This window comes from Tachyglossus aculeatus, chromosome 21 (assembly GCF_015852505.1).
Source record: "Tachyglossus aculeatus isolate mTacAcu1 chromosome 21, mTacAcu1.pri, whole genome shotgun sequence".
Taxonomy (NCBI): Eukaryota; Metazoa; Chordata; class Mammalia; order Monotremata; family Tachyglossidae; genus Tachyglossus; species Tachyglossus aculeatus.
Genome location: NC_052086.1, coordinates 39,284,913 through 39,306,725, shown reverse-complemented (window position 1 = coordinate 39,306,725; position 21,813 = coordinate 39,284,913). Strand labels below are relative to the sequence as shown.

The following is a 21,813-nucleotide window of genomic DNA, read 5'->3' as shown; positions in this document are numbered from 1 at the left end:
TTTGAAACCAGGAGAGTGGCAAAGGATAGCCTGCTGGTCTATAAGAATACCTTGTCCTACATCTGAGATTCTAGAACTCAACTAGCTGGAAAAACATTTCTAAAGAATCAAAGAATTGGTGTGTTTCACTTTAAATATTTTTTATATCCAGATTAATGTCCGTCTCCCCTTCTAGATTGTAAGCTCGTTTTGGGCAGGGAACATGTCTGGTAACTCTTTTGTACAATAATAATAATAGTGATGGCATTTGTTAAGCACTTACTATGTGCCAAGCACTGTTCATTCATTCATTCAATCATATTTATTGACCACTTACTGTGTGCAGAGCACTGTACTAAGCGCTTGGGAAGTACAAGTTGAAGGTACTAGGTGGATGCAAGGTAATCAGGCTTCATCCCCCTTTTACAGATGAGGGAACTGAGGCACAGAGAAGTGAAGTGACTTGCCCAAGGTCATACAGCAGACAAGTGGCGGAGTCGGGATTTACGTATTTAGTAAAGTGCTCTACACATAGTAAGCACTCAATAGATACCACTGATTGCTTGACACATAGTAAACACTTAAATACCATCGCCATTATTATTATTACTACTAATATAATACTAATAATATTACTACTACTACTAATGATATTAATAAAGGGCCATGGATTTGTCCTTTCATTTAGACTATTAAAAATGCTTAGTGTACAAATTTGCATAAGAGGAGCCAGTCTGAGCCTCAGGCCCAAAGCACTTATGTCCATATCCGTAATTTATCTATTTATATTCATGTCTGTCTCCCCTTCTAGACTGTAAGCTCACTGTGGGCAGGAGACACTTCTACCCACTCTGTTTTATTATACTCTCCATAAGTGCTTAATACAGTGCTCTGCACACAGTAAGCGTTCAATCACTACCACTGATCGATTGAAATTAAATTAAATTCAAGATGCAGAGCACTGTATTAAGCACAGTAAGCGCTCAATCACTACCACTGATCGATTGAAATTAAATTAAATTCAAGATGAAAATTAAATGTTATAGTAATAATAATGATGGACATTTATTAAGCGCTCACTATGTGCAAAGCACTGTTCTAAGTGCTGGGGAGGTTACAAGGTGATCAGGTTGTCCCTCGGGGGGCTCACAGGCTTAATCCCCATTTTCCAGATGAGGCAACTGAGGCCCAGAGAAGTGAAGTGACTTGCCCAAAGTCACCCAGCTGACAAGTGGCGGAGCTGGGATTTGAACCCATGACCTCTGACTCCAAAGCCCGGGCTCTTTCCACCGAGCCACGCTGCTTCTCTATCTCTATGTTATGAGTTTTCCAAGTTATCAGGGAATAGCGCAGTGCCCTCAGAGCACGAGGGTTCATCTCTCCAGGCAGGTGGGGAGAGTAACTTCCACCCAACAGAATTCAGGGGCGACTACGATTATGGGGAGGCGCTCCCCAAGCCTCCCTCGTGGTCCAGCGTGTTCCCAAGAGAGTAAAGAAGAGGCCGTCTTCCCGGCGGGAAACCTGCTATCATGAGGAGCTTCTCCAGATCCTTGATGATGTAAATTTGGAAGATGGCTCCAACTCCAGGGATGTGGGTCAGGGAATTTTTCAAGACATTCAGAGCATAGAGCCCTTCCTCGGTACCCACCAGCACTACCTGCAAAGGCAGAAAACCGAGAGTGGAGATTGGAAGACTGGCCTACTCATTCATTCAGTCAATCGTATTTATTGAGCGCTTACTGCGTGCAGAGCACTGTACTAAGCGCTTGGGAAGTACAAGTTGGCAACATACAGAGACAGTTCCTACCCAACAACGGGCTCACAGTCTAGGAGGGGGAGACAAACAACAAAACAAAACAAGTAGACAGGTTCATTCATTCATTCAATCGTATTTATTGAGTCCTTACTGTGTGCAAAGCACTGTACTAAGCGCTTAGGAAGTACAAGTTGGCAACATATAGAGACGGTCCCTACCCAACAGCGGGCTCACAGTGATATATATATATGTATAATATATATGTATATATCTATAATATATAGATATAAAACGTCATGCAGGCATTAGGTTTAGACATTGACAAGTCTTCCAATCTCTAATCTCATGCCTGCATGACATTTTATATCTATATATTATACATATAAAATAAATGTACACACACATATATATGTGTGTGTGGTACAGAGATATATTCTATAGACTGTAAGCTCCTGTCTTCACACTCCGTTGTAGTATAGTCTTCCAAGTGCTTAGTATAGTGCTCTACACACCCTACGCACTCGTGGCCTAGTGGATAGAGCCTGGGCTTTGGAGTCAGAAGTGATGGGTTTAAATCCCGCCTCCGCCAACTGTCAGCTGTGTGACTTTGGGCAAGTCACTTAACTTCTCTGGGCCTCAGTGACCTCATCTGCAAAATGGGGATTAAAACTGTGAGCCCCCCGTGGGACAACCTGATCACCTTGTAACCTCCCCAGTGCTTAGAACAGTGCTTTGCACATAATAAGCGCTTAACAAATACCATCATCATTATTATTAATCCCGTTTCTGCCATTTGTCTGCTGTGTGACCTTGGGCAAGTCGCTTCGCTTCACTGGGCCTCAGTTCCCTCATCTGTCAAATGGGAACTAAGACTGTGAGCCCTGTGAGGGACAGGGACTGTGTCCAACCTGGATATCTTGTATATACCCCTACTACAGTGCCAGGCACATAGTAAGCGCTTAACTACTTTAAGCTTAACTTCACTTTCCCCCTCCTCCCCCCCAACCCCCCCGCCTTACCTCCTTCCCCTCCCCACAGCACCTGTAAATAGGTTTGTACAGATTTATTACTCTATTTATTTTACTTGTACATATTTACTATTCTATTGATTTTATTTTGTTAATATGTTTTGTTTTGTTGCCTGTCTCCCCCTTCTAGACTGTGAGCCCGCTGTTGGGTAAGGACCGTCTCTATGTGTTGCCAACTTGTACTTCCCAAGCACTTAATACAGTGCTCTGCACACAGTAAGCGCTCAATAAATACGATTGAATGAATGAATGAACTAGGCAAGAAATGTGTCTACCAACTCTGTTGTATTGTCATTCATTCGTATTTATTGAGAGCTTACTGTGCGCAGACCACTGTACTAAGCGCTTGGGAAGTCCAAGTCGGCAATTGTACTCTCCCAAGCGCTCAGTACAGTGTTCTGCACATGGTAATCACCCAATAAATACAATTGACCGTTAAAAAAAAAAAAGATGCCATAATTAATTGATATCAGGTAAGCAGTCTTTTTACAAAGGATATGCAAAGCATTCAAAAAAATACCACTCCGAGTGAATTCATCAGAAAGCCTGGATCCGTGAGCTGGTTGTGGCCAGGGACCGTGTCTGTCTGTTGCTGTACTGTACTCTCCCAAGCGCTTAGGACAGTGCTTTGCACATAGCAAGCACTGGATAAATACAACCGAATGAATGGATGACTCCTCAGTGGGTCTGGGTACGCGGGCTTTTGTGGACCTTACCTGATCACTAAAGGGCAAAGTGCAGTTAAGGTCCAGGCGATCATCCCCTTCAAGTTTCAGAAGTGAATTTCCAAGCAGTTTCTTTTGGAATGTGAAAGGATAAAAGAAAAAAAAAAATACAACATTACAAAACCCGGCAGACTGTCGGAGCGGGAGTAAGCGGGGAAAATGAAGCTAGATAAATAATTAATAAATAATAATGCACTTAACAAATCTCACAATTATTATTATCATTATTTTAATGCCGGAGCTATTCAACGTTGGCTAAAATGGTGTGCAAATATCCCGACTGGGAGGGGTTTTGGGTATGTTTTCCTGTTAAGGATTCCTACTGATAGCACACCTTCTCCAAGAGTCCTTCCCAGACTGAGCCCCCTTTTTCCTCTCCTCCTCCCCATCCCCCCTGCCCTACCTCCTTCCCCTCCCCACAGCACCTGTATATATGTTTGTACAGATTGATTACTCTATTTTACTTGTACATATTTACTATTCTATTTATTTTGTTAAGGATGTGCATTTAGCTTTAATTCTATTGGTTCTGACGACTTGACACCCATCCACATGTTTTGTTTTGTTGTCTGTCTCCCCCTTCTATAATAAGAATAAGAATAATAATGATGATGGCATTTGTTAAATGCTTACTATGTGCAAAGCACTGTTGTAAGCACGGGGGGGGGATACAAGGTGATCAGGTTGTCCCACATGGGGCTCACAGTCTTAATCCCTATTTTACAGATGAGGTAACTGAGGCTCAGATAATTTCAGTGACTTCATTCATACATATTTATTGAGCACTTACTGTGTGCAGAGCACTGTACTAAGCGCTTGGGAAGTACAAGTTGGCAACATCTAGAGACGGTCCCTACCCAACAGTGGGCTCACAGTCTAGAAGGGACTAGCCCAAGGTCACACAGAAGACATGTGGCGGAGCGCTTCTAGACCGTGAGCCCATTGTTGGGTAGGGACCATCTCTACAGGTTGCCGACTTGTACTTCCCAAGCGCTGAGTACAGTGCTCTGCGCACAGTAAGCGCTCAGTATGATTGAATGAATGAATGAATGGTCAGTTCACTCACCAGTTAGGCCCAGTTGGGTAGACGCTCCTTCCCATCAGCTTTAAAGCACTCAGTCACCTTTCCCCCTCCTACCTTACCTCGCTGCTCTCCTTCTACAACCCAGGTCTCCACACGCGCAACGCACGCGCACGCACACACACACACACACACACACACACACACACACACACACACACACACACACACACACTTACTTTGCTCCCCCAATGCCAACCCGCTCACCGTACCTCGATCTCTTCTATCCCACCATCGACCTCTCACCCACACCTGGCCCGGGGACGCCCTCCCTCTTCACATCCGACAGACCATGGCTCTCCCAAGCTTCAGGGCCTTATTGAAGTCACACCTCCTCCAAGAGGCCTTCCCCAACTTGGCCCTCCTTTCCTCTTAATAATAACAATGGCATTTATTAAGCGCTTACTATGTGCCAAGCACTGTTCTAAGCACTGGGGAGGTTACAAGGTGATCAGGTTGTCCCTCGGGGGGCTCACACTCTTAATCTCCATTTTCCAGATGAGGTAACTGAGGCACAGAGAAGTGACTTGCCCAAAGTCACCCAGCTGACAATTGGCGGAGCTGGGATTTGAACCCCTGACCTCTGACTCCAAAGCCCGGGCTCTTTCCACTGAGCCACGCTGCTTCTCCTCTTCTTCCACTACCTTCAGTATCACTCTTCACCTTTGTACCCTAGAGAAGCAGCGTGGCTCAGTGGAAAGAGCCAGGGCTTTGGGGCCGGAGGTCCTGGGTTCAAATCCTGGCTGCTGTGTGACCTTGGGCAAGTCACTTACCTTCTCTGAGCCTCAGGGACCTCATCTCTAAAATGGGGATGAAGACTGTGAGCCCCACGTGGGACACCTGATCACCTTGTATCCCCCCAGCGCTTAGAACAGTGCTTTGCAAATAGTAAGTGCTTAACAAATGCCATTATTATTATTATTACTCTTTATTCACCCTCCCTCAACCCCACAGCGCTGACATCCGTATCTGTCATTTATTTCTTTCTATCAGCGTCTGTCTCCCGCCTCAAGACTGTAACGCTCACGGTGGGCAGGGAACGCGTCTACCAACTGTGTTCTGTTGGACTCTCCCAAGCGCTTAGTACAGTGCTCTGCACAAAGGCGGCACTGGATAAACACCATCGATCGATCGAAAAACCAGCATTCCGCTTATACTTACGGCATCGGCTTCTGCTTTTTCCCTAGAAACTCTCCCACCTGCCGCCACCGTTTCTAAGGCGGAAACCCAGCGTTGCTTCTCAGGGAAGCCGGGGGCTAGTAAGTAGAGCGTTCTCCCAGGCCAGCAAGTGGTGTGGGGGTGAGATTCCATCTTCAGGATATATGGTACATCTAGAGAAGACACAGAGAACACCGAGTCTGGATTTCCCTTCGCGGAATCCAAAATCGCCTCGGGACGAGGGGAGAGAAAACGTCCGGGCCTGGGCCGGCGTAACATCGCTCTAATTGGCAAAAGCCCGTCCTCCTCTCGCCTCGGCTGAGTTCGAATCGCTTCCGTCCCTTTGCTCTTCTTAACCACGGGGCCCATCCCGCCTCTCTGCCCCGTCTCACCCGTCTTGGCCGTATTTGCCAGTTCCGAGGCTCCGACTGCTCCGTGAATAGACACGTCCCCATCGGGAAGGCACAATTCAAATTCTTCCGCTGGTCTCTGTCCAGCTTGGTGCAAAGAGGAAGGGCGGAAAGGAAAAAACAGAACAAAACAAAACAAAAAACCGAAAGAGAAGAACAGCGAGGAGAAAGGGAGAGAGGTCGGGCACGTGTGTAAAGAGAGAGGCGCACGAAACGAGAAGTGACAACACAAGGCGGGTGGGGGGAAAAAAAAAACGGGGAGCGGGGCGGGGAGGGAGAAAAGAAATAAATAAATCGGGTCAAATGAGCGGCATATTGGACTTTTGGATGATGAAGCAGATATAGGGGTTCGGTGCCCGAGGCATTATTTCTCAAAGGGCGTCGGGCGGACCGTTTCCTCTGGCCACCGCCCTGCAGGCTCTTGGGAATGAAGACAACAGGGGTGAGTACCTCAAAATCACCGTCACAGAAGTTAGTCTTTTCACGACATCGCGCATGGAAAGTTATTCAAAGTCCCTAAGCACAGTCCAAAACACAGAGCTAAAACGTGACTAGGTTCGGGCTTGTCTTTAATGCCACGGTGACGCGGAGATTTCTCGGAAGAATTCATTTACCTTCCTTAGCTTCATTGTCATAAATTAGTACTTTAGACCCCTCCAGGACAATGAATTTCCTGTCCCAGCCTTGCTGTCCACGTTTATTGTTTCTGAAAAATACAATCGAGAGCACGTTAGGCATAGCGTAATGGTAATAATGATGATAATTGTGGTATTTGGGCAGCACCTTGTGCCGGGCACTGTTCTAAGCGCTGGGGTAGATACAGGCTAAATGGGTCGGACTGTGTCGGACTCTCCCACTCGGGGCTCACACCTTTACTCCCCATTTTACAGCTGAGGGAACTGAGGCCGAGAAAAGTGAAGCGACTTGCCCAAGGTCACCCGAGTGACAAGTGAAGCAGCGTGGCACAGCGGAAAGGGCCCAGGCTTTGGAGTCAGAGGTCATGGATTCAAATCCCGCCTCCGCCAATTGTTAGCTGTGTGACTTTGGGCAAGTCATTTCACTTCCCTGGGCCTCAGTTACCTCATCTGTAAAATGGGGAATAAGTCTGTGAGCCCTCCGTGGGACAACCTGATCACCTTGTAACCTCCCCAGTGATTAGAACAGTGCTTTGCACATAGTAAGCACTTAATAAATGCCTCTGTGGGACAACCTGATCACCTTGTAACCTCCCCAGTGATTAGAACAGTGCTTTGCACATAGTAAGCACTTAATAAATGCCATCATCATTATTATTATTATTAAGTGCCGGAGCCAGGAATAGAACCCAGGCCCTTCTGCTCCCAGGCCCGTGCTCTTATCCACTAAGCCACGACGCTTCTCTTGTTTCCATCTCTATGGAGTCTGGCCTGAGGTAGGGAGAAAAGAGAACTGGATTTCACCCTGAAAAATATGTACTTGTACATATTTACTATTCTATTGATTTGATTTCGTTAATATGTTTTTTGTTTTGTTGTCTGTCTCCCTCTTCTAGACTGTGAGCCCGCTGTTGGGTAGGGACCATCTCTATATGTTGCCAACTTGTACTTCCCAAGTGCTTGGTACAGTGCTCTGCATACAGTAAGCACTCAGTAAATATGATTGAATGAATGAATGAATGAATGAATGAATGTTCTAAGTGCTGGGGTAGATACAAGGTAATCAGGTTGGACCCAATCTCTGTCCCACAAGGGGCTCACGGTTTTAATCCCTATTTTGCAGATTCATTCATTCATTCAATCGTATTTATTGAGCGCTTACTGTGTGCAGAGCACTGTACTAAGCGCTTGGGAAGTACAAGTGGGCAACATCTAGAGACGGTCCCTACCCAACAGCAGGCTCACAGTATAGGAGGGGGAGACAGAGAACAAAACAAAACATATTAACAAAATAAAATAAATAGAATAAATATGTACAAGTAAAATAAATAGAGTAACAAATATGTACAAACATATAGGTCCCTACCCAACAGCGGGCTGTCTAGAAGGGGGAGACAGAGAACAAAACAAAACATATTAACAAAATCAAATAAATAGAATAAATATGTACAAGTAGAATAAATAGAGTAATAAATCTGTACAAACATACAGGTCCCTACCCAACAGCGGGCTCACAGTCTAGAAGGGGGAGACAGAGAACAAAACATATTAACAAAATAAAATAAATAGAATAAATATGTACAAGTAAAATAAATAGAGCAATAAATACGCACAAACATATATACATATATACAGGTGCTGGGGGGAGGGGAAGGAGGTAAGGCCAGGCATGCAGCCCCAAAGAGATCCTGCCTAAGCCCCCCTTTTCTCTTCCCCCATTCCCTTCTGCGTCACTCTGACTTGCTCCCTTTATTCACGCCGCCCCCCGCCCCCCCCAGCCCCACAGCACTTATGTCCATGTGCATTTAGCTTTAATTCTATTTGTTCTGACGACTTGACCCCTGTCCACATGTTTTGTTTTGTTGTCTGTCTCCCCCTTCAAGACTGTGAGCCCATTGTTGGGTAGGGACCGTCTCTATATGTTGCCAACCTGTACTTCCCAAGCGGTTAGTCCAGTTCTCTGCACACAGTAAGTGCTCAATAAATACGATTGAATGGATGTTGTCACTTATTTGTTCATATTAATGTCTGTCTCCCCCCACTCTAGACTGTATGCTCATTGTAAGCAGATAATAATAATAATGATGGCATTTATTAAGTGCTTACTATGTGCAAAGCACTGTTCTAAGCACTGGGGCGGTTACAAGGTGATCAGATTGTCCCACAGGGGGCTCACAGTCTTAATCCCCATTTTACAGATGAGGTCACTGAGGCCCAGAGAAGTGAAGTGACTTGCCCAAAGTCACACAGCTGACAACTGGCGGAACCCGGATTTGAATCCATGACCTCTGACTCCAAAGCCCGGGCTCTTTCCACTGAGCCACGCTGCTTCTCAAAACAGATAATGGGTCTGTTTATTGTTCTATTGTATTTTCCAAGCGTCTGGTACAGGGCTGTGCACACAGTAAGTGTTCAATGAATGAACTGAATGAACCTGGGGGAATCGAGAGCCGCTCCGAGCGGTTCCTCCTTAGTCAAGTCCCGGCCGGGCTCGTGGTTTTACCTTGGCACCTTCATCCATCCTTCCAGGCGCACGTTGCTGCTTGGCTCTTTGAGCTGCAACCCCGGGGAGTTCATTTTCTCCCGGCAGAAGGCTTCCGTGAAGTGGGTGGCATATTCGGCGGGCAGCCCGCAGGTCGCTGGCAAGCACGTCGAGCACTTGGGGTGGCACATGACTTGGCACTCTGAGAAAAAGGAAGACAACTTGAGGCTGGATTCGGCCCTGTCTGACGAAGCCAAGTTCTCGGCCGGCCGGCGCGGGCCTTGCCATAACACCAGATTCCGTCCCGTCTGGCCTCGGCACCTAAAGCCCCCCGTCCAAGGAGCCCCTGTGGATGCCCAGGTGCCAACCTCCTGCAGAGAAAGAGAGGACACTGGGAGGAAAGCCGTTGATCCCCGCTGGGATCATCCACACGGATTGGAAATGCTTAGTTGAGGAGAGAATTTCAGGTAACCTCTCACGGTTCGCTCCCGGGCCGACGAGCACCCTAAATTAGTTGGGGCGCGGAGCTATCCGGAGAACCAGATTTTGCCTGCCAAGCCCTTTGGTTCGGTGGATGGTACTCAAGAGCTGAAATAGCCCCTCCCCTGTAATGAATAAAACAATAAAACAGACACATTCCCTGTCCGCAACCAGCTTACAGTCTAGAGGGGGAGACAGACATTAACAGAAGTAAATAGCAGGGGACGAGACCCTTCTCACTGAAGCCCCAAGCTTGGAAATCTAGATAAAAGAGGGTATTAGCCATCAGGTAGCTTCCTCTCCCGGATGACCGGAATCGCGGACGCAAGCAATCCGTTCTCACCAAGGCATTTTGATGCCTGACGTCCAAAGTGCACAGTATCCAGGCACACTGCACACTTGGTCGCTCTCATATTGAGGCCCACATTGAAGCGGTGTGGAATATTGTGGTGCATTCTCTCTTTCAGGCGTCGATTGAATTCTAGAGGGAGGGGAAATAAAAACAAAAAATCACCATCCGTAGTAGGAGGATGGTTAGGTTATGGAACGGTTCCAGGGCTAAGATCCCTCCCCACATCCTTACCCTGATAACATTCAGAAAAGAAGCAATTAGTGATGCACCTTTATTCTAGTTTTTTTTCGTTTGAGAAAGTTAAACCGGCCTTTGGTTCAGTTCATGATGGGCTGTGAATCATGTTGCTGGGTAGGGACCGTCTCTATATGTTGTCAACTTGTACTTCCCAAGTGCTTAGTACAGTGCTCTGCACACAGTAAGCGCTCAATAAATACGATTGAATGAATGAATGTGATCCGAAGGAAAGTCATCAGCATCGACATGGTTAAAAAAAAACAATAAACAAAAAAAGTCGACATGCTCCCTGAAATGAATTGCCAAGGAATTCAGTCCTTTCAACAACAGGCTGCTCCTTTTAACTGCCTAACCTAAATTTTCATCAGATACTCTTCTTAAGTTAATATTTTGGATTTTGTGGATCGGTGCAACTCACCTGTGCTGAGCAGCGGAAGCACAGGAGAGAGTCGAGGGTGGAGGCTTGTGGAAGAAGGAAATGGTAACCCCAACCCACTTCTGGATTTTTACCAAGAAAACTCTATGGATCCGCTATCAGAACGATTGAAGATGGAGATGGGTCATACTGGGAGACGTGTCCATGTAATCTTAGGGGTCGGAGATGACTCATTCATTCAGTCGTATTTACTGAGCGCTTACTGTGTGCAGAGCACTGTACTGAGCGCTTGGGAGGTACAAGTTGGCAACATATAGAGACGGTCCCTACCCAACAATGGGTAAGGGAAGAGATTTTTCAATCAATTAATGGTATTTACTGAACGCTTACTATGTGCAGGGCACTTGGTGAAGCAGTGTGGCTCAGTGGAAAGAGCACGGGCTTTGGAGTCAGAGGTCATGGGTTCAAATCCTGGCTCTGCCAACTGTCAGCTGTGGGACTTTGGGCAAGTCACTTAACTCCTCTGGGCCTCAGTTCCCTCATCTGTAAAATGGGGATGAAGACTGTGAGCCCCCCGTGGGACAACCTGATCACCTTGTAACCTCCCCAGCGCTTAGAACAGTGCTTTGCACATAGTAAGCGCTTAATAAATGCTATCATTGTTATTTATTATTATTAAGGGAAGAGATTTTTCAATCAATTAATGGTATTCATTGAACACTTACTATTTGCAGGGTACTGTTTTAAGCGATTGGGAGAGGACAATACGACAGATTTGGCAGTCTTGTTTCCTGCCCATAATGAGCTTACAGTCTAGAGGGGAAGCCAGATGTTAATATAAATTAACAATACATAATATATAACAAAGATAAATGCATAAGTGCTGTGGGGCTGAGGGTAATTATAAAGTCGCTTTCTTAGATCGTGAGGTCCCCGAGGGACAGAGACCATAACCAATTTGCACCTTTGTGTTCTTCCCCAGTGCTTATTACAGTACTCTGCAAGCACTAAGCGCTTAAGAAATACTATTACAACTAATGACCAGAAGAAAATAGCAGCCTTATTATGGAGAGAGACCCTTATCAGTGCCGAAATGGCTCATCAACTTCCTCTCCGTGCCAAGCCAACAAAAGTCTGAATTGGCTCCCCGCTTCTAGAGAAGCAGCGTGGCTCAGTGGAAAGAGCCTGGGCCTTCGAGTCGTAGGTCATGGGTTCAAATCCTGGCTCTGCCAATTGTCAGCTGGGTGACTTTGGGCAAGTCGCTTCACTTCTCTGGGCCTCAGTTACCTCATCTGGAAAATGGGGATTCAGGACTGTGAGCCCCCCGTGGAACAACCTGATCGCCTTGTTACCTCCCCAGTGCTTAGAACAGTGCTTTGCACATAGTAAGCGCTTAATAAATACCATCATTATTATTATTATTCTAGACTGTGAGCCCACTGTGGGCAGGGATTGTCTCTACTTGTTGCTGAATTGTACTTTCCAAGCGCTTAGTCCAGTGCTCTGAACACAGTAAGCGCTCAATAAATACGATCGAACGAACGAATGAATGAATATTCTTGAGGAAAGGAAATAAAGTAAACCGAATCGGGGCTTTTGTTCACTCGGGACATTAAGTCCAATAACTGTTCGTCATTCGAGCAGCATACGCCCCGCTGTAGCTGTAGAATACGCTTTCCCAAACCAGAGCCCGGGGTAGCTGTAGAATACGCTTTCCCAAACCAGATCCCGGGACACTTACCTTCGGGAGTGGATGACTCTTTTCGGCGACTAGAAGGTGGAGCGAGCAGATTGATCGGATTGGGCTGGTGCTCTGGGGAACGCACTATGGCAGACATGATGATCTGCTGCCTTGCCGTGGCCGGGGTGGATGGGTGAGGGAGGTCTGTTGCCTTCCGGTGGGCGGCTTTAAAGAGACAGATATAGTGCCCGTCAATGCCCGGAGAGAAGGAATGAGTAGGGAAGGGTCGGGAGGAGAAGGAAGAGGGAGAAAGGGAGAGTGAGAAAAGGAGGGGGGAGAGGGATGATGATGATGATGATGGCATTTGTTAAACGCTTACTATGTGCAAAGCACTGTTCTAAGCGCCCGGGAGGTTACAAGGTGATCAGGTTGTCCCATGGGGGGCTCACAGTCTTCATCCCCATTTTCCAGATGAGGGAACTGAGGCCCAGAGAAATGAAGTGACTTGCCCAAAGTCACCCGGCTGACAATTGGCGGAGCAGGGATTTGAACCCATGACCTCTGACTCCAAAGCCTGGGCTCTTACCACTGAACCACGCTGAGGGAGAAAGGGAAGAGAGAGAAAGGGAGAGAGAGAGGAAGGGGGGGAGGGAGGGAGGAAAGGAAAAGGAGAAGGAGGGAGGGGGGAGAGAGGGAAGGGGAAAGGAGAGATAAAGGGAGAGAAAGAGAGAGAGAGGAAGGGAGAAGGAGAAAGAAAGGGAGAGAAGGAGAAAGGGAAAGAGAGAGAAAGGGAGATGGAGAGAGAGAAAGCGAGGGAAAGGGAGAGAAAGGAAGAGAGAGAGAGAGCACTCGTGACCACAGCTGGGACTCAAGTCATCACCCTGGGGTTTGAACCCTTAAGCTCAAGAAATGGACTGGCCCTGTACTGTCTCTGAAGGAACACAGTAGAAAAATGAGCTCATTTAACTGAGTCATTTCACTAAGGGATAAAGATATTTTAGTACGATCTTCAAATCGTCAGCTTTTAAGCCAGGAAAAAAAAAAGGGGCGGGGGAAAGAAAAGAAAGCAGCTTCGCTCAGTCTCCAGATTTTGTTTTTTGGCCTCCAAGCTCCCGCAGCAGGACACCAACGGGGAGCCGATCAACGGGCCGGGGGTTACCGACTCTGTTCCTCGGGCCTGTAAAGCTCCTACCTTCTTCTCGAGCCGATCGGAGTTCGATGCGGGTTTTCTGAAGGGCCTCCTCCAGCTCCGCAGTGCGAGCCTTCTCCTTCTCCAGTGCCACTTTCAGCTCATTGTACTGCAGAGGAACCTGTGAGGGCAAAGCAGGGTCCTCTTTCCGTCGACTAAATAAACCCTAGCAATGGAAACAGAGATAACTCCTAACTCCTAGAAATTGGTGGTGGCCAACTAGTTAGAGGAAAACTGGCTAGGTTCAAGCCACAAAAGCCAGGAGCAAACACTCACTGTAAGGGTATTTAGTAAAAATTGCATTTGAGGGGGTGTCAGCGCTTCTCAGCTGCAAAGAAGAGGGATGCGGAAGTTTTCCGCAAGAGGGTTAATGATAATAGTAACAATAATAATAATAATATTGGGATTTCTTGAGCTCTTACTATGTGCCAGGCACTATACTAAGCACCGGGGTGGATACAAGCAAATCGGGTCGGACACGTTCCCTGTCCCACGTGGGGCTCACAGTCTCAATCCCCATTTTATAGATGAGGGAATGGAGGCACAGAGAAGTCAAGTGCCTTGCCCAAGGTCACACAGCAGACAAGTTGTGGAGCCGGGCTTAGAAATCACGACCTTTCTACTCCCAGGCCCGGGCTCTATGCGCTACACCGTGTTGCTTCTAAAGATTAAAAGATTAAAGGTAAAAGATTTTATAATGACCACAACCCCTTCCGTGTAACATTTCCAAGCCAGAGGAGTCATTTTCTGACCGTCTTTATCCTCGTAACGGAAAGCAGAGTGTGGAGTCGAGGAGAGATTGTTTGGCAGATCAATCTCTCCCTTGAATGGCTCTCTTAGGATTCTGAATTATAAGGCGTAACGATGAATGGATTTGGGAAAAATGACATGCTCTGAAAGATGTTCAAGGTGATAGCCAAGTGTGGGGCTGATTAAAGAAATGCACACAAATGGAATGGTAATATCTATGTAGAGAAAAAAAAAATACCATCGCACTGATGAAAACACCCAAAAAGAGACTTGAAAAAACGACAGCGACAAACTTTCACCGACCGTCCCAACCGCCACTTCGTTGTGATTGTATTAAATCAATCCCAAACTCGGAGAGCTAACAGACTCATACAGCGTCACGGATTTTGTGGGAAAAGACTTTCCTGCAGAATCTCCTCAGGAGAGGTTTGCTGCAGCCGGCCCTGCTACCTGGGCCAATTCCCCGAGGGGAGGGGAGGGTAGAATTTATGCAGGCCGATGGCTTCCATCTTCCACTCCTAGGTTTTCCAGGTAGTCAATTCCCCTGAGATTTTTTTTTTTCCTTCGAACTCACAGCTCTTTGCTTCCTGAAGTTCAGGCCAGATTTCGTAGGTCTGTGACCCCCAAACTCTTACCGCAAGATCTTCAATGCATTTGTCAAAATACTGGGTAGGATGCATTTTTTCAGGGTGCCTTCGGATAAACTGATGTCTACGTTTATTATTATTACTACTACTACTACTACTACTACTACCACTACTACTACTACTACTACTACCACTACTACTACTTCTAATAATAATAATAATGGTGTTTGGTAAACGCTTACTGCTTAGAGAAGCAGCATGGCTCATTGGAAAGAACACGGGCTTGAGAGTCAGAGGTCATGGGTTCTAGTCCTGGCTCCCCCACATATCTGCTGTGTGACCTGGGCAAGTCACTTAACTTCTCTGAGCCTCAGTTACCTCATCTGTAAAATCGGGATTAAGACTGTGAGCCCCGTGTGGGACAACGTGATCACCCTTTATCCCCCCCCCCACCAGGGCTTGTCACATAGTATGCGCTTAACAAATGCCATCATTATTATTATTATGATTATTATTACTGTGTGTCAAGCACTCCTCTAAGCGCTGGGGTGGAGATGAGCTAATCAGGTTGGACATAGTCTCTGTCCCATGTGGGGCTCAAAGTCTTAATCTCTCTTTTACAGATGAGGTAATTTAGGCCCGGAGAAGTGAAGCGACTTGCCCGAGGTCGCAGAGCAGACAGGTGGTGGAGCCGGGATTAGAACCCAGGTCCTTCTGACTCCCTAATCGGTAGATGGTACATCTCTTATATACAGAAGTGTTTCAATTAAAAGATGAGGGGGTTGGGGAGCGAGGAGAGGAGAGCTGCAGCATCCTTTTGCTTTCCCCCCAACTCCTCTACAAATGACCCTCCGTCCACAGTGGTCATCACCTTTATGGTCACCAAAACATCAACAGCCACTAAGATAAGGTGGCTTAACGAAATGACTCAAATCTCAATTTATGGTATCAAGAACCTTAAAATTCCTTTTTTTCTACCAAGATGAGTCTCTATCAAGGATTAGAATTTTTTTCAAAATTCATTCATTAATAATAATAATAATAATGACATTTATTAAGTGCTTACTATGTGCAAAGCACTGTTCTAAGAGCTGGGGAGGTGATCAGGTTGTCCCACGTGGGGCTCACAGTCTTCATCCCCATTTTACAGATGAGGTAAATGAGGCCCAGAGATGTTAAGTGACCTGCCCAAAGTCACACAGCCGACAATTGGCAGAGCCGGGATTTGAACCCATGACCTCTGACTCCAAAGCCCGGGCTCTTTCCACTGAGCAACGCTGCATATATGCGGGTGACGTATACCCTTTCGTGTACCTAGGTATCCCCTTCCAGCTTCCTAAACGTGACGGCATCCCGACGGTCTCGGGGCCATCGTCGATTATGAAATGGAGATGCAGAGTCCTGTTTCTCAAACGCTTTCACCCACCTTTTTCTTCTTAACCGGCTGGTCCATCTTGGCTTGCAGAAAGTCGATGAGTTTGGTTTGCTGGGAAATTGTGCCCTCCATTTTCACCTTTTCATGAGAATAGAGAACCTGAAAAAGGCACAGAAAAGAAAATCAATGGCAAAGAGAATGTGACGTTAATTTGTTTCTCGTCTGGACTTGCACTGGGAAATGATTTATTCCTATTAACTTCTGTCTCCCCCTCTAAGCTGTAAGTTGTGAAAGGCAACGAACGCGTCTGCTCATTCCCTAGTTTTATACTCTCCCAAGTGCTTAGAACGGGGCTCTGAATAGAGTAAGCACTCAATAAATACCACCGATTGATTGTTTGATCTCGGACAGGCTAATTTTAGGACCTTATTTTGTTTGCTTTCTAAATGGTATTTTTTATGATATTTGTTCAACACTTAACTATATGCCAGGCACTGTACTAAATGCTGGGGTTTGATAAGCTTGATAAGCTAATCAAGTTGGACACAGTCCCCCTCCCACATAAGGACTCACGGTCTTAATGCCCATTTTCCTGAGGCACAGAGAAGTGAAGTGACTTGTCCATGGTCACGCAGCAGATAAGTGGCGGAGCGAGGACTAGAACCCAGGTCCTTCTGCCTCTCAGGCCTGTGTACTATCCATTAGACCACACTGCTTCTCTACTTGCTAAGCCCTCTATGGAGAAGCAACGTGGCTCAGTGGAAAGAGCCCGGGCTTTGGAGTCAGAGGTCATGGGTTCAAATCTCGGCTCTAGCAACTGTCAGCTGGGTGACTTTGGGCAAGTCACTTCTCTGTGCCTGTTGCCTCATCTGTAGAATGGGGGGTTAAGACTGTGAGCCCCCCGTGGGACCTGATCACCTTGTAACCCCCCCAGCGCTTAGAACAGTGCTTTGCCCATAGTGAGCGCTTAACAAATACCATCATTATATGGCACGGTAATGGGGGAGACAGATGTGGAAATCCAGTCTAATTCACCCTGAGATTTATGACATTCTTGAGTTTTCAGGTAATGTCCATATCTATTTATTGGAGCATCTGGGCCTCAAAATGGGAGTGTGTTTGCGTAAACATACCAGCACCAATCCTCTCGGGAGAAAATGAGGTGGTGTTTCTGATATGTGATAGGTGTTTCTCTATGTGTTGCCAACTTGTACTTCCCAAGCGCTTAGTACAGTGCTCAGCACACAGTAAGCGCTCAATGAATACGATTGATTGATTGATTGATTACCAGGCGCTTGGGAAGTACAGAGTACGAAAACATCATGTTATTCCCTGGCAACAAGGAGCTCACACTCTAAAGGGGAAGAGAAATATAAAAATATTTACAGGCATGATCCAAATAAATAATTGCACCTCCTCTCCCTCTCCATCCCCCCGCCTTACCTCCTTCCCTTCCCCACAGCACCTGTATATAAGTATATATGTTTGTACGGATTTATTACTGTATTTATTTTACTTGTACATATTTATTCTATTTATTTTATTTTGTTAATATGGTTTGTTTTGTTCTCTGTCTCCCCCTTCTAGACTGTGAGCCCACTGTTGGGTAGGGACCGTCTCTATATGTTGCCAACTTGGACTTCCCAAGCGCTTAGTACAGTGCTCGGCACACAGTAAGCGCTTAATAAATACGATTGAATGAACCGAATAAATATATAAACGAGAGCACTGAAAATAGTTATAAATAGAGGTCTTCCCCTCTGGACTGCAAGCTTGTTGTGGGCAGGGAATGGGTCTAACCAACTCTGCCAAGCACTTAGTACGCAGAAAGTGCTCATTAAAATAGCAACAATGATGATGAAATATGTTCATGGGAGCTAGAGCTGGCTAATGGCATCATAAGGCTCTGGGGGCCAGGAAATTATTCCCACCGGAGGGTTTTGAGGAGAGGAGAGATATGAGTCATCGAGGTTTCATGAAGATGATCGATACAGCAATAAGTCGTAAGACTGATGTGGGGAGAGGCTAGAGGCTGGGAGACCAGCGACGAAGTTGATCCAATATTCCAGCCAAAATATGACCATGGATTGTACCAAGATGGGAGCAGTTTGGGGGGAAAGGGAAGGGGCAGATCTGGGAGACGTTCTGTAGGAAGGATTTAGCGGGAAGAACTGAAAGTGAGAGCGGAAAGGCAGAGAGGAGTAGAGGATGATACCAAGGTTGTGAGCTTCTCAGACGGGGAAAATGGTGGGGGTGCTTATCAACGTAGTACAGTGCTCTGCACACAGTAAGCGCTCAATAAATAAGACTGAATGAGTGAACTGAGATGGGACAGTGAGGAAGAGAGGAAGGGGAAGTTTTGGAGGGGAAGGAAGAGGAGTTCTGTTTAGATGTAATATAATAATGATGGCGTTTATTAAGTGCTTACTATGTGCAAAGCACTGTTCTAAGTGCTGGGATAGAGACAAGATAATTGGGTTGCACACAGTCCCTGTCCCACATGGGGCTCACAGTCTCAAGCTCCACTTTATAGATGAGGAAACAGAGGCCCAGAGAAGTGAAGTGACTTGCCCATGGTCACACAGCAGACAAGCGGCGGAGCGGGGATTAGAACCCACGACCTTCTGATTCCCAGGCCTGGGTTCTATCCAACTAGGCCACGCTGTACTACCCCAGTGCTTAGAACAGCGCTTGGCACTTAGTAAGCGCTTAACAAGTACCATAATAATTATTGTTGTTATTATTATTATTACTATTAATACCGACTTTGGCCCAGGACTGAAACTTCCTCAATATGACAGAAGGGGCAATCAACGTGGGAAGTTCAACAGCTAAAACTTCCCGCCGACTCAGTCCTAAAAGGGATGGCCAAGCAGACTTTACCATTTTCTTGGGAGGCGATTATCCCTCTTTCCCCCGACTCTCCCCACAAACAGCAACGGCTTCAATCTACCAGGTTTTTCAGCTCCTCACCTGAATGTTTTCCAGTTGGTACTCGAGATCGCTCCGTTCTGTCTTCAGCAGATCAGCCCGGTCTAAAGCCTCCTGCAATCCTTGGGTCAGGCGGAAGATGTGATTCTTCTGCAGGTCCATTTGCTGCTGTAGTTTGGCTTGCTGGTAGAGGAAAACAAACAAAACACACACACAGAATTATTTTGATGGTGCATTTCAAGCACCTTGATTAAGTATAATAATAATAATAATGATGATGGTATTTGTTAGGCGCTTACAACGGGTCAAGCACTGCTCTAAGTGCTGGGGTAGATACAAGGTAATCAGGTTGTCCCACGTGGGGCTCACAATCTTCATCTCCATTTACAGATGAGGTACAGAGAAGTTAAGTGACAAGCCCAAAGTCACACAGTTGATACAGAGAAGCAGTGTGGCTCAGTGGAAAGAGCCCAGGCTTTGGAGTCAGAGGTCATGGGTTCAAATCCCGCCTCCGCCAACTGTCAGCTGGGTGACTTTGGGCAAGTCACTCAACTTCTCTGTGCCTCAGTTCTCTCACCTGTAAAATACGGATGAAGACTGTGATCCCCTCGTGGGACAGCCTGATCACCTTGTAACCTCCCCAGCACTTAGAACAGTGCCTTGCACATAGTAAGCACTTAATAAATGCCATCATTATTATTATACGTGGCAGAGCCAGTATTAGAACCCACAAGCTCTGGCTTCCAAGCCCGTGCTCTTTCCACTAAGTCACACAGTAGGTCTTCACAAACCAACTGCTTGGATGCCCTGGATGAAAACCTTCTTTAAAAGAAATAAAACATTCTACTCTGGTGACTGAGTTAACTATAGGTTTTTCTCTGTGGATTTCTCATATACATCAGCCGTAGGGATTTTTAGAGATTTTTGCAAATTAAAATTTGATGGTTCCTAGAAAGAACTCCATCTCCTGAGGAGGTAAGGAGTAATAATAATAATGCCGGCATTTATTAAGCGCTTACTATGTGCAAAGCACTGTTCTAAGCGCTGGGGAGGTTCCAAGGTGATCAGGTTGTCCCACGTGAGGCTCACAGTCTTCATCCCCATTTTCCAGATGAGGTCACTGAGGCACAGAGAAGTGAAGTGACTTACCCAAAGTCACACAGCTGACAACTGGCAGAGCCGGGATTTGAACCCATGACCTCTGATTCCAAAGCCCAGGCTCTTTCCACTGAGCCACACTGCAGGGTGATGGATGGAAAAGCCCTCTTTGAGGCTCCGGACAGAAGCAACCCCTATCCCATCCCTGCATCTGCTTCTTGTCAATTTAAGGATAGGGATACACTAATGGACTTTGGTTTTCTCCTCTCTTTTTTTTTTATGGTTATTTGTTAAGCACTTACTATATGCCAGGCACCGTACTAAGCGCTGGGGTAGATACAAACTAATCAGGAGTGGCTTGATTTTTAATCTTACCATTGATTCTCTTAGTTTCAAGGAATCGCCACCTGGAAGCCAATTTCATTTTTACACTTTCACTGTTATCAACTGAGATCATTCCAATGGTAATAATAATAATAATAGTGATAGCATTTGTTAAGCGCTTACTATGTGCAGAGCACTGTTCTAAGCTCTGGGGGGGATACAAGGTGATTAAGTTGTCCCACGTGGGGCTCACAGTCTTAATCCCCATTTTACAGTTGAGGTAACTGAGGCTCAGAGAAGTTAAGTGACTTGCCCAAGGTCACACAGCAGTCATGTGGCGGAGTCAGGATTTGAACCCATGACCTCTGACTCCAAAGCCCGTGCTCTTTCCACTGAGCCATGCTGCTTCTTTGGTATATATGATGGTATATATGAGCCATACTGCTTCTCAGTATGGTATATACTGAGAGCTTCCTGGGTGCAGAGCACTGTACTAAGCGCTTAGGAGAGTAAGTACAATAGAACAAGAGTCGGTAAGACACATTTCCTGCCCCGTTCTCCGCCCTCCCATATTTACCTCTTCCAAAAGTCTCTGTTTGAGCTCTCGTTCGGTCTCGAGTTTCGTCTGTAAGCTTCGGGCGTTCATTTCAAGCATAGCGTGCTTCTTCTCCAGGTCATTGAGCTACGCAGGTGGAAAGGGTAACCAGGGAATTAGGTGTAAAACTCATTTCCAACCCAAAACATTCAGTCGAGTCGGTCAGTTGTACTTCTTGAGCGCTTACTGTGTGCGGAGCATTCATTCAATCGCATTTATTGCGCGCTTACTGTGTGCAGATTACTGTACTAAGAACTTGGAACTGTACTAAGCGCTTGGGAGAGTCCAATCCAGAAACGTAACAGGCACATTCCCTGCCCACAGTGAGTTTAGAGTCTAGTAAGCACTTAACAAATACCATAATTATTATTATTGGACCCTGGAAAGGGAAACCTGTACTTCCAAGTGCCTCCGGGAGTTTTGGTTCATGTCACTTTATTGGAGCCCACCGCGTTGGATTTCACCGAAGCTTCTCTGCCTTAAAGAAGAAGCAGCATGGCTCAGTGGAAAGAGCCCAGCCTTGGGAGTCAGAGGTCGTGGGTTCTAATCCCGGCTCCGCCACTTGTCAGCTGTGTGACTTTGGG

At 46.3% G+C, this 21,813-nt stretch overlaps 1 protein-coding gene across 6 annotated transcripts in view; it reads right to left on the bottom strand.

Moving 5' to 3' along the window:
• Positions 1 to 21,813, bottom strand: part of CIT (citron rho-interacting serine/threonine kinase) — a 251,152-nt gene that overhangs the window by 26,204 nt on the left and 203,135 nt on the right. For 4 of the 6 annotated variants that reach the window (XM_038762428.1, XM_038762429.1, XM_038762432.1 and 1 more), the window contains 12 exons: positions 21,212 to 21,316; positions 19,255 to 19,395; positions 16,333 to 16,440; positions 13,573 to 13,735; positions 12,441 to 12,605; positions 10,078 to 10,215; positions 9,276 to 9,456; positions 6,752 to 6,843; positions 6,120 to 6,224; positions 5,731 to 5,900; positions 3,480 to 3,560; positions 1,501 to 1,636 (listed from right to left, as the gene is read on the bottom strand). In XM_038762428.1, the coding sequence (XP_038618356.1) occupies positions 1,501 to 1,636; positions 3,480 to 3,560; positions 5,731 to 5,900; positions 6,120 to 6,224; positions 6,752 to 6,843; positions 9,276 to 9,456; positions 10,078 to 10,215; positions 12,441 to 12,605; positions 13,573 to 13,735; positions 16,333 to 16,440; positions 19,255 to 19,395; positions 21,212 to 21,316 (1,585 nt within the window). The remainder of the gene's footprint in view (positions 1 to 1,500; positions 1,637 to 3,479; positions 3,561 to 5,730; positions 5,901 to 6,119; positions 6,225 to 6,751; positions 6,844 to 9,275; positions 9,457 to 10,077; positions 10,216 to 12,440; positions 12,606 to 13,572; positions 13,736 to 16,332; positions 16,441 to 19,254; positions 19,396 to 21,211; positions 21,317 to 21,813) is intronic. The other 2 variants (XM_038762430.1, XM_038762431.1) reach the window with 1 other exon arrangement.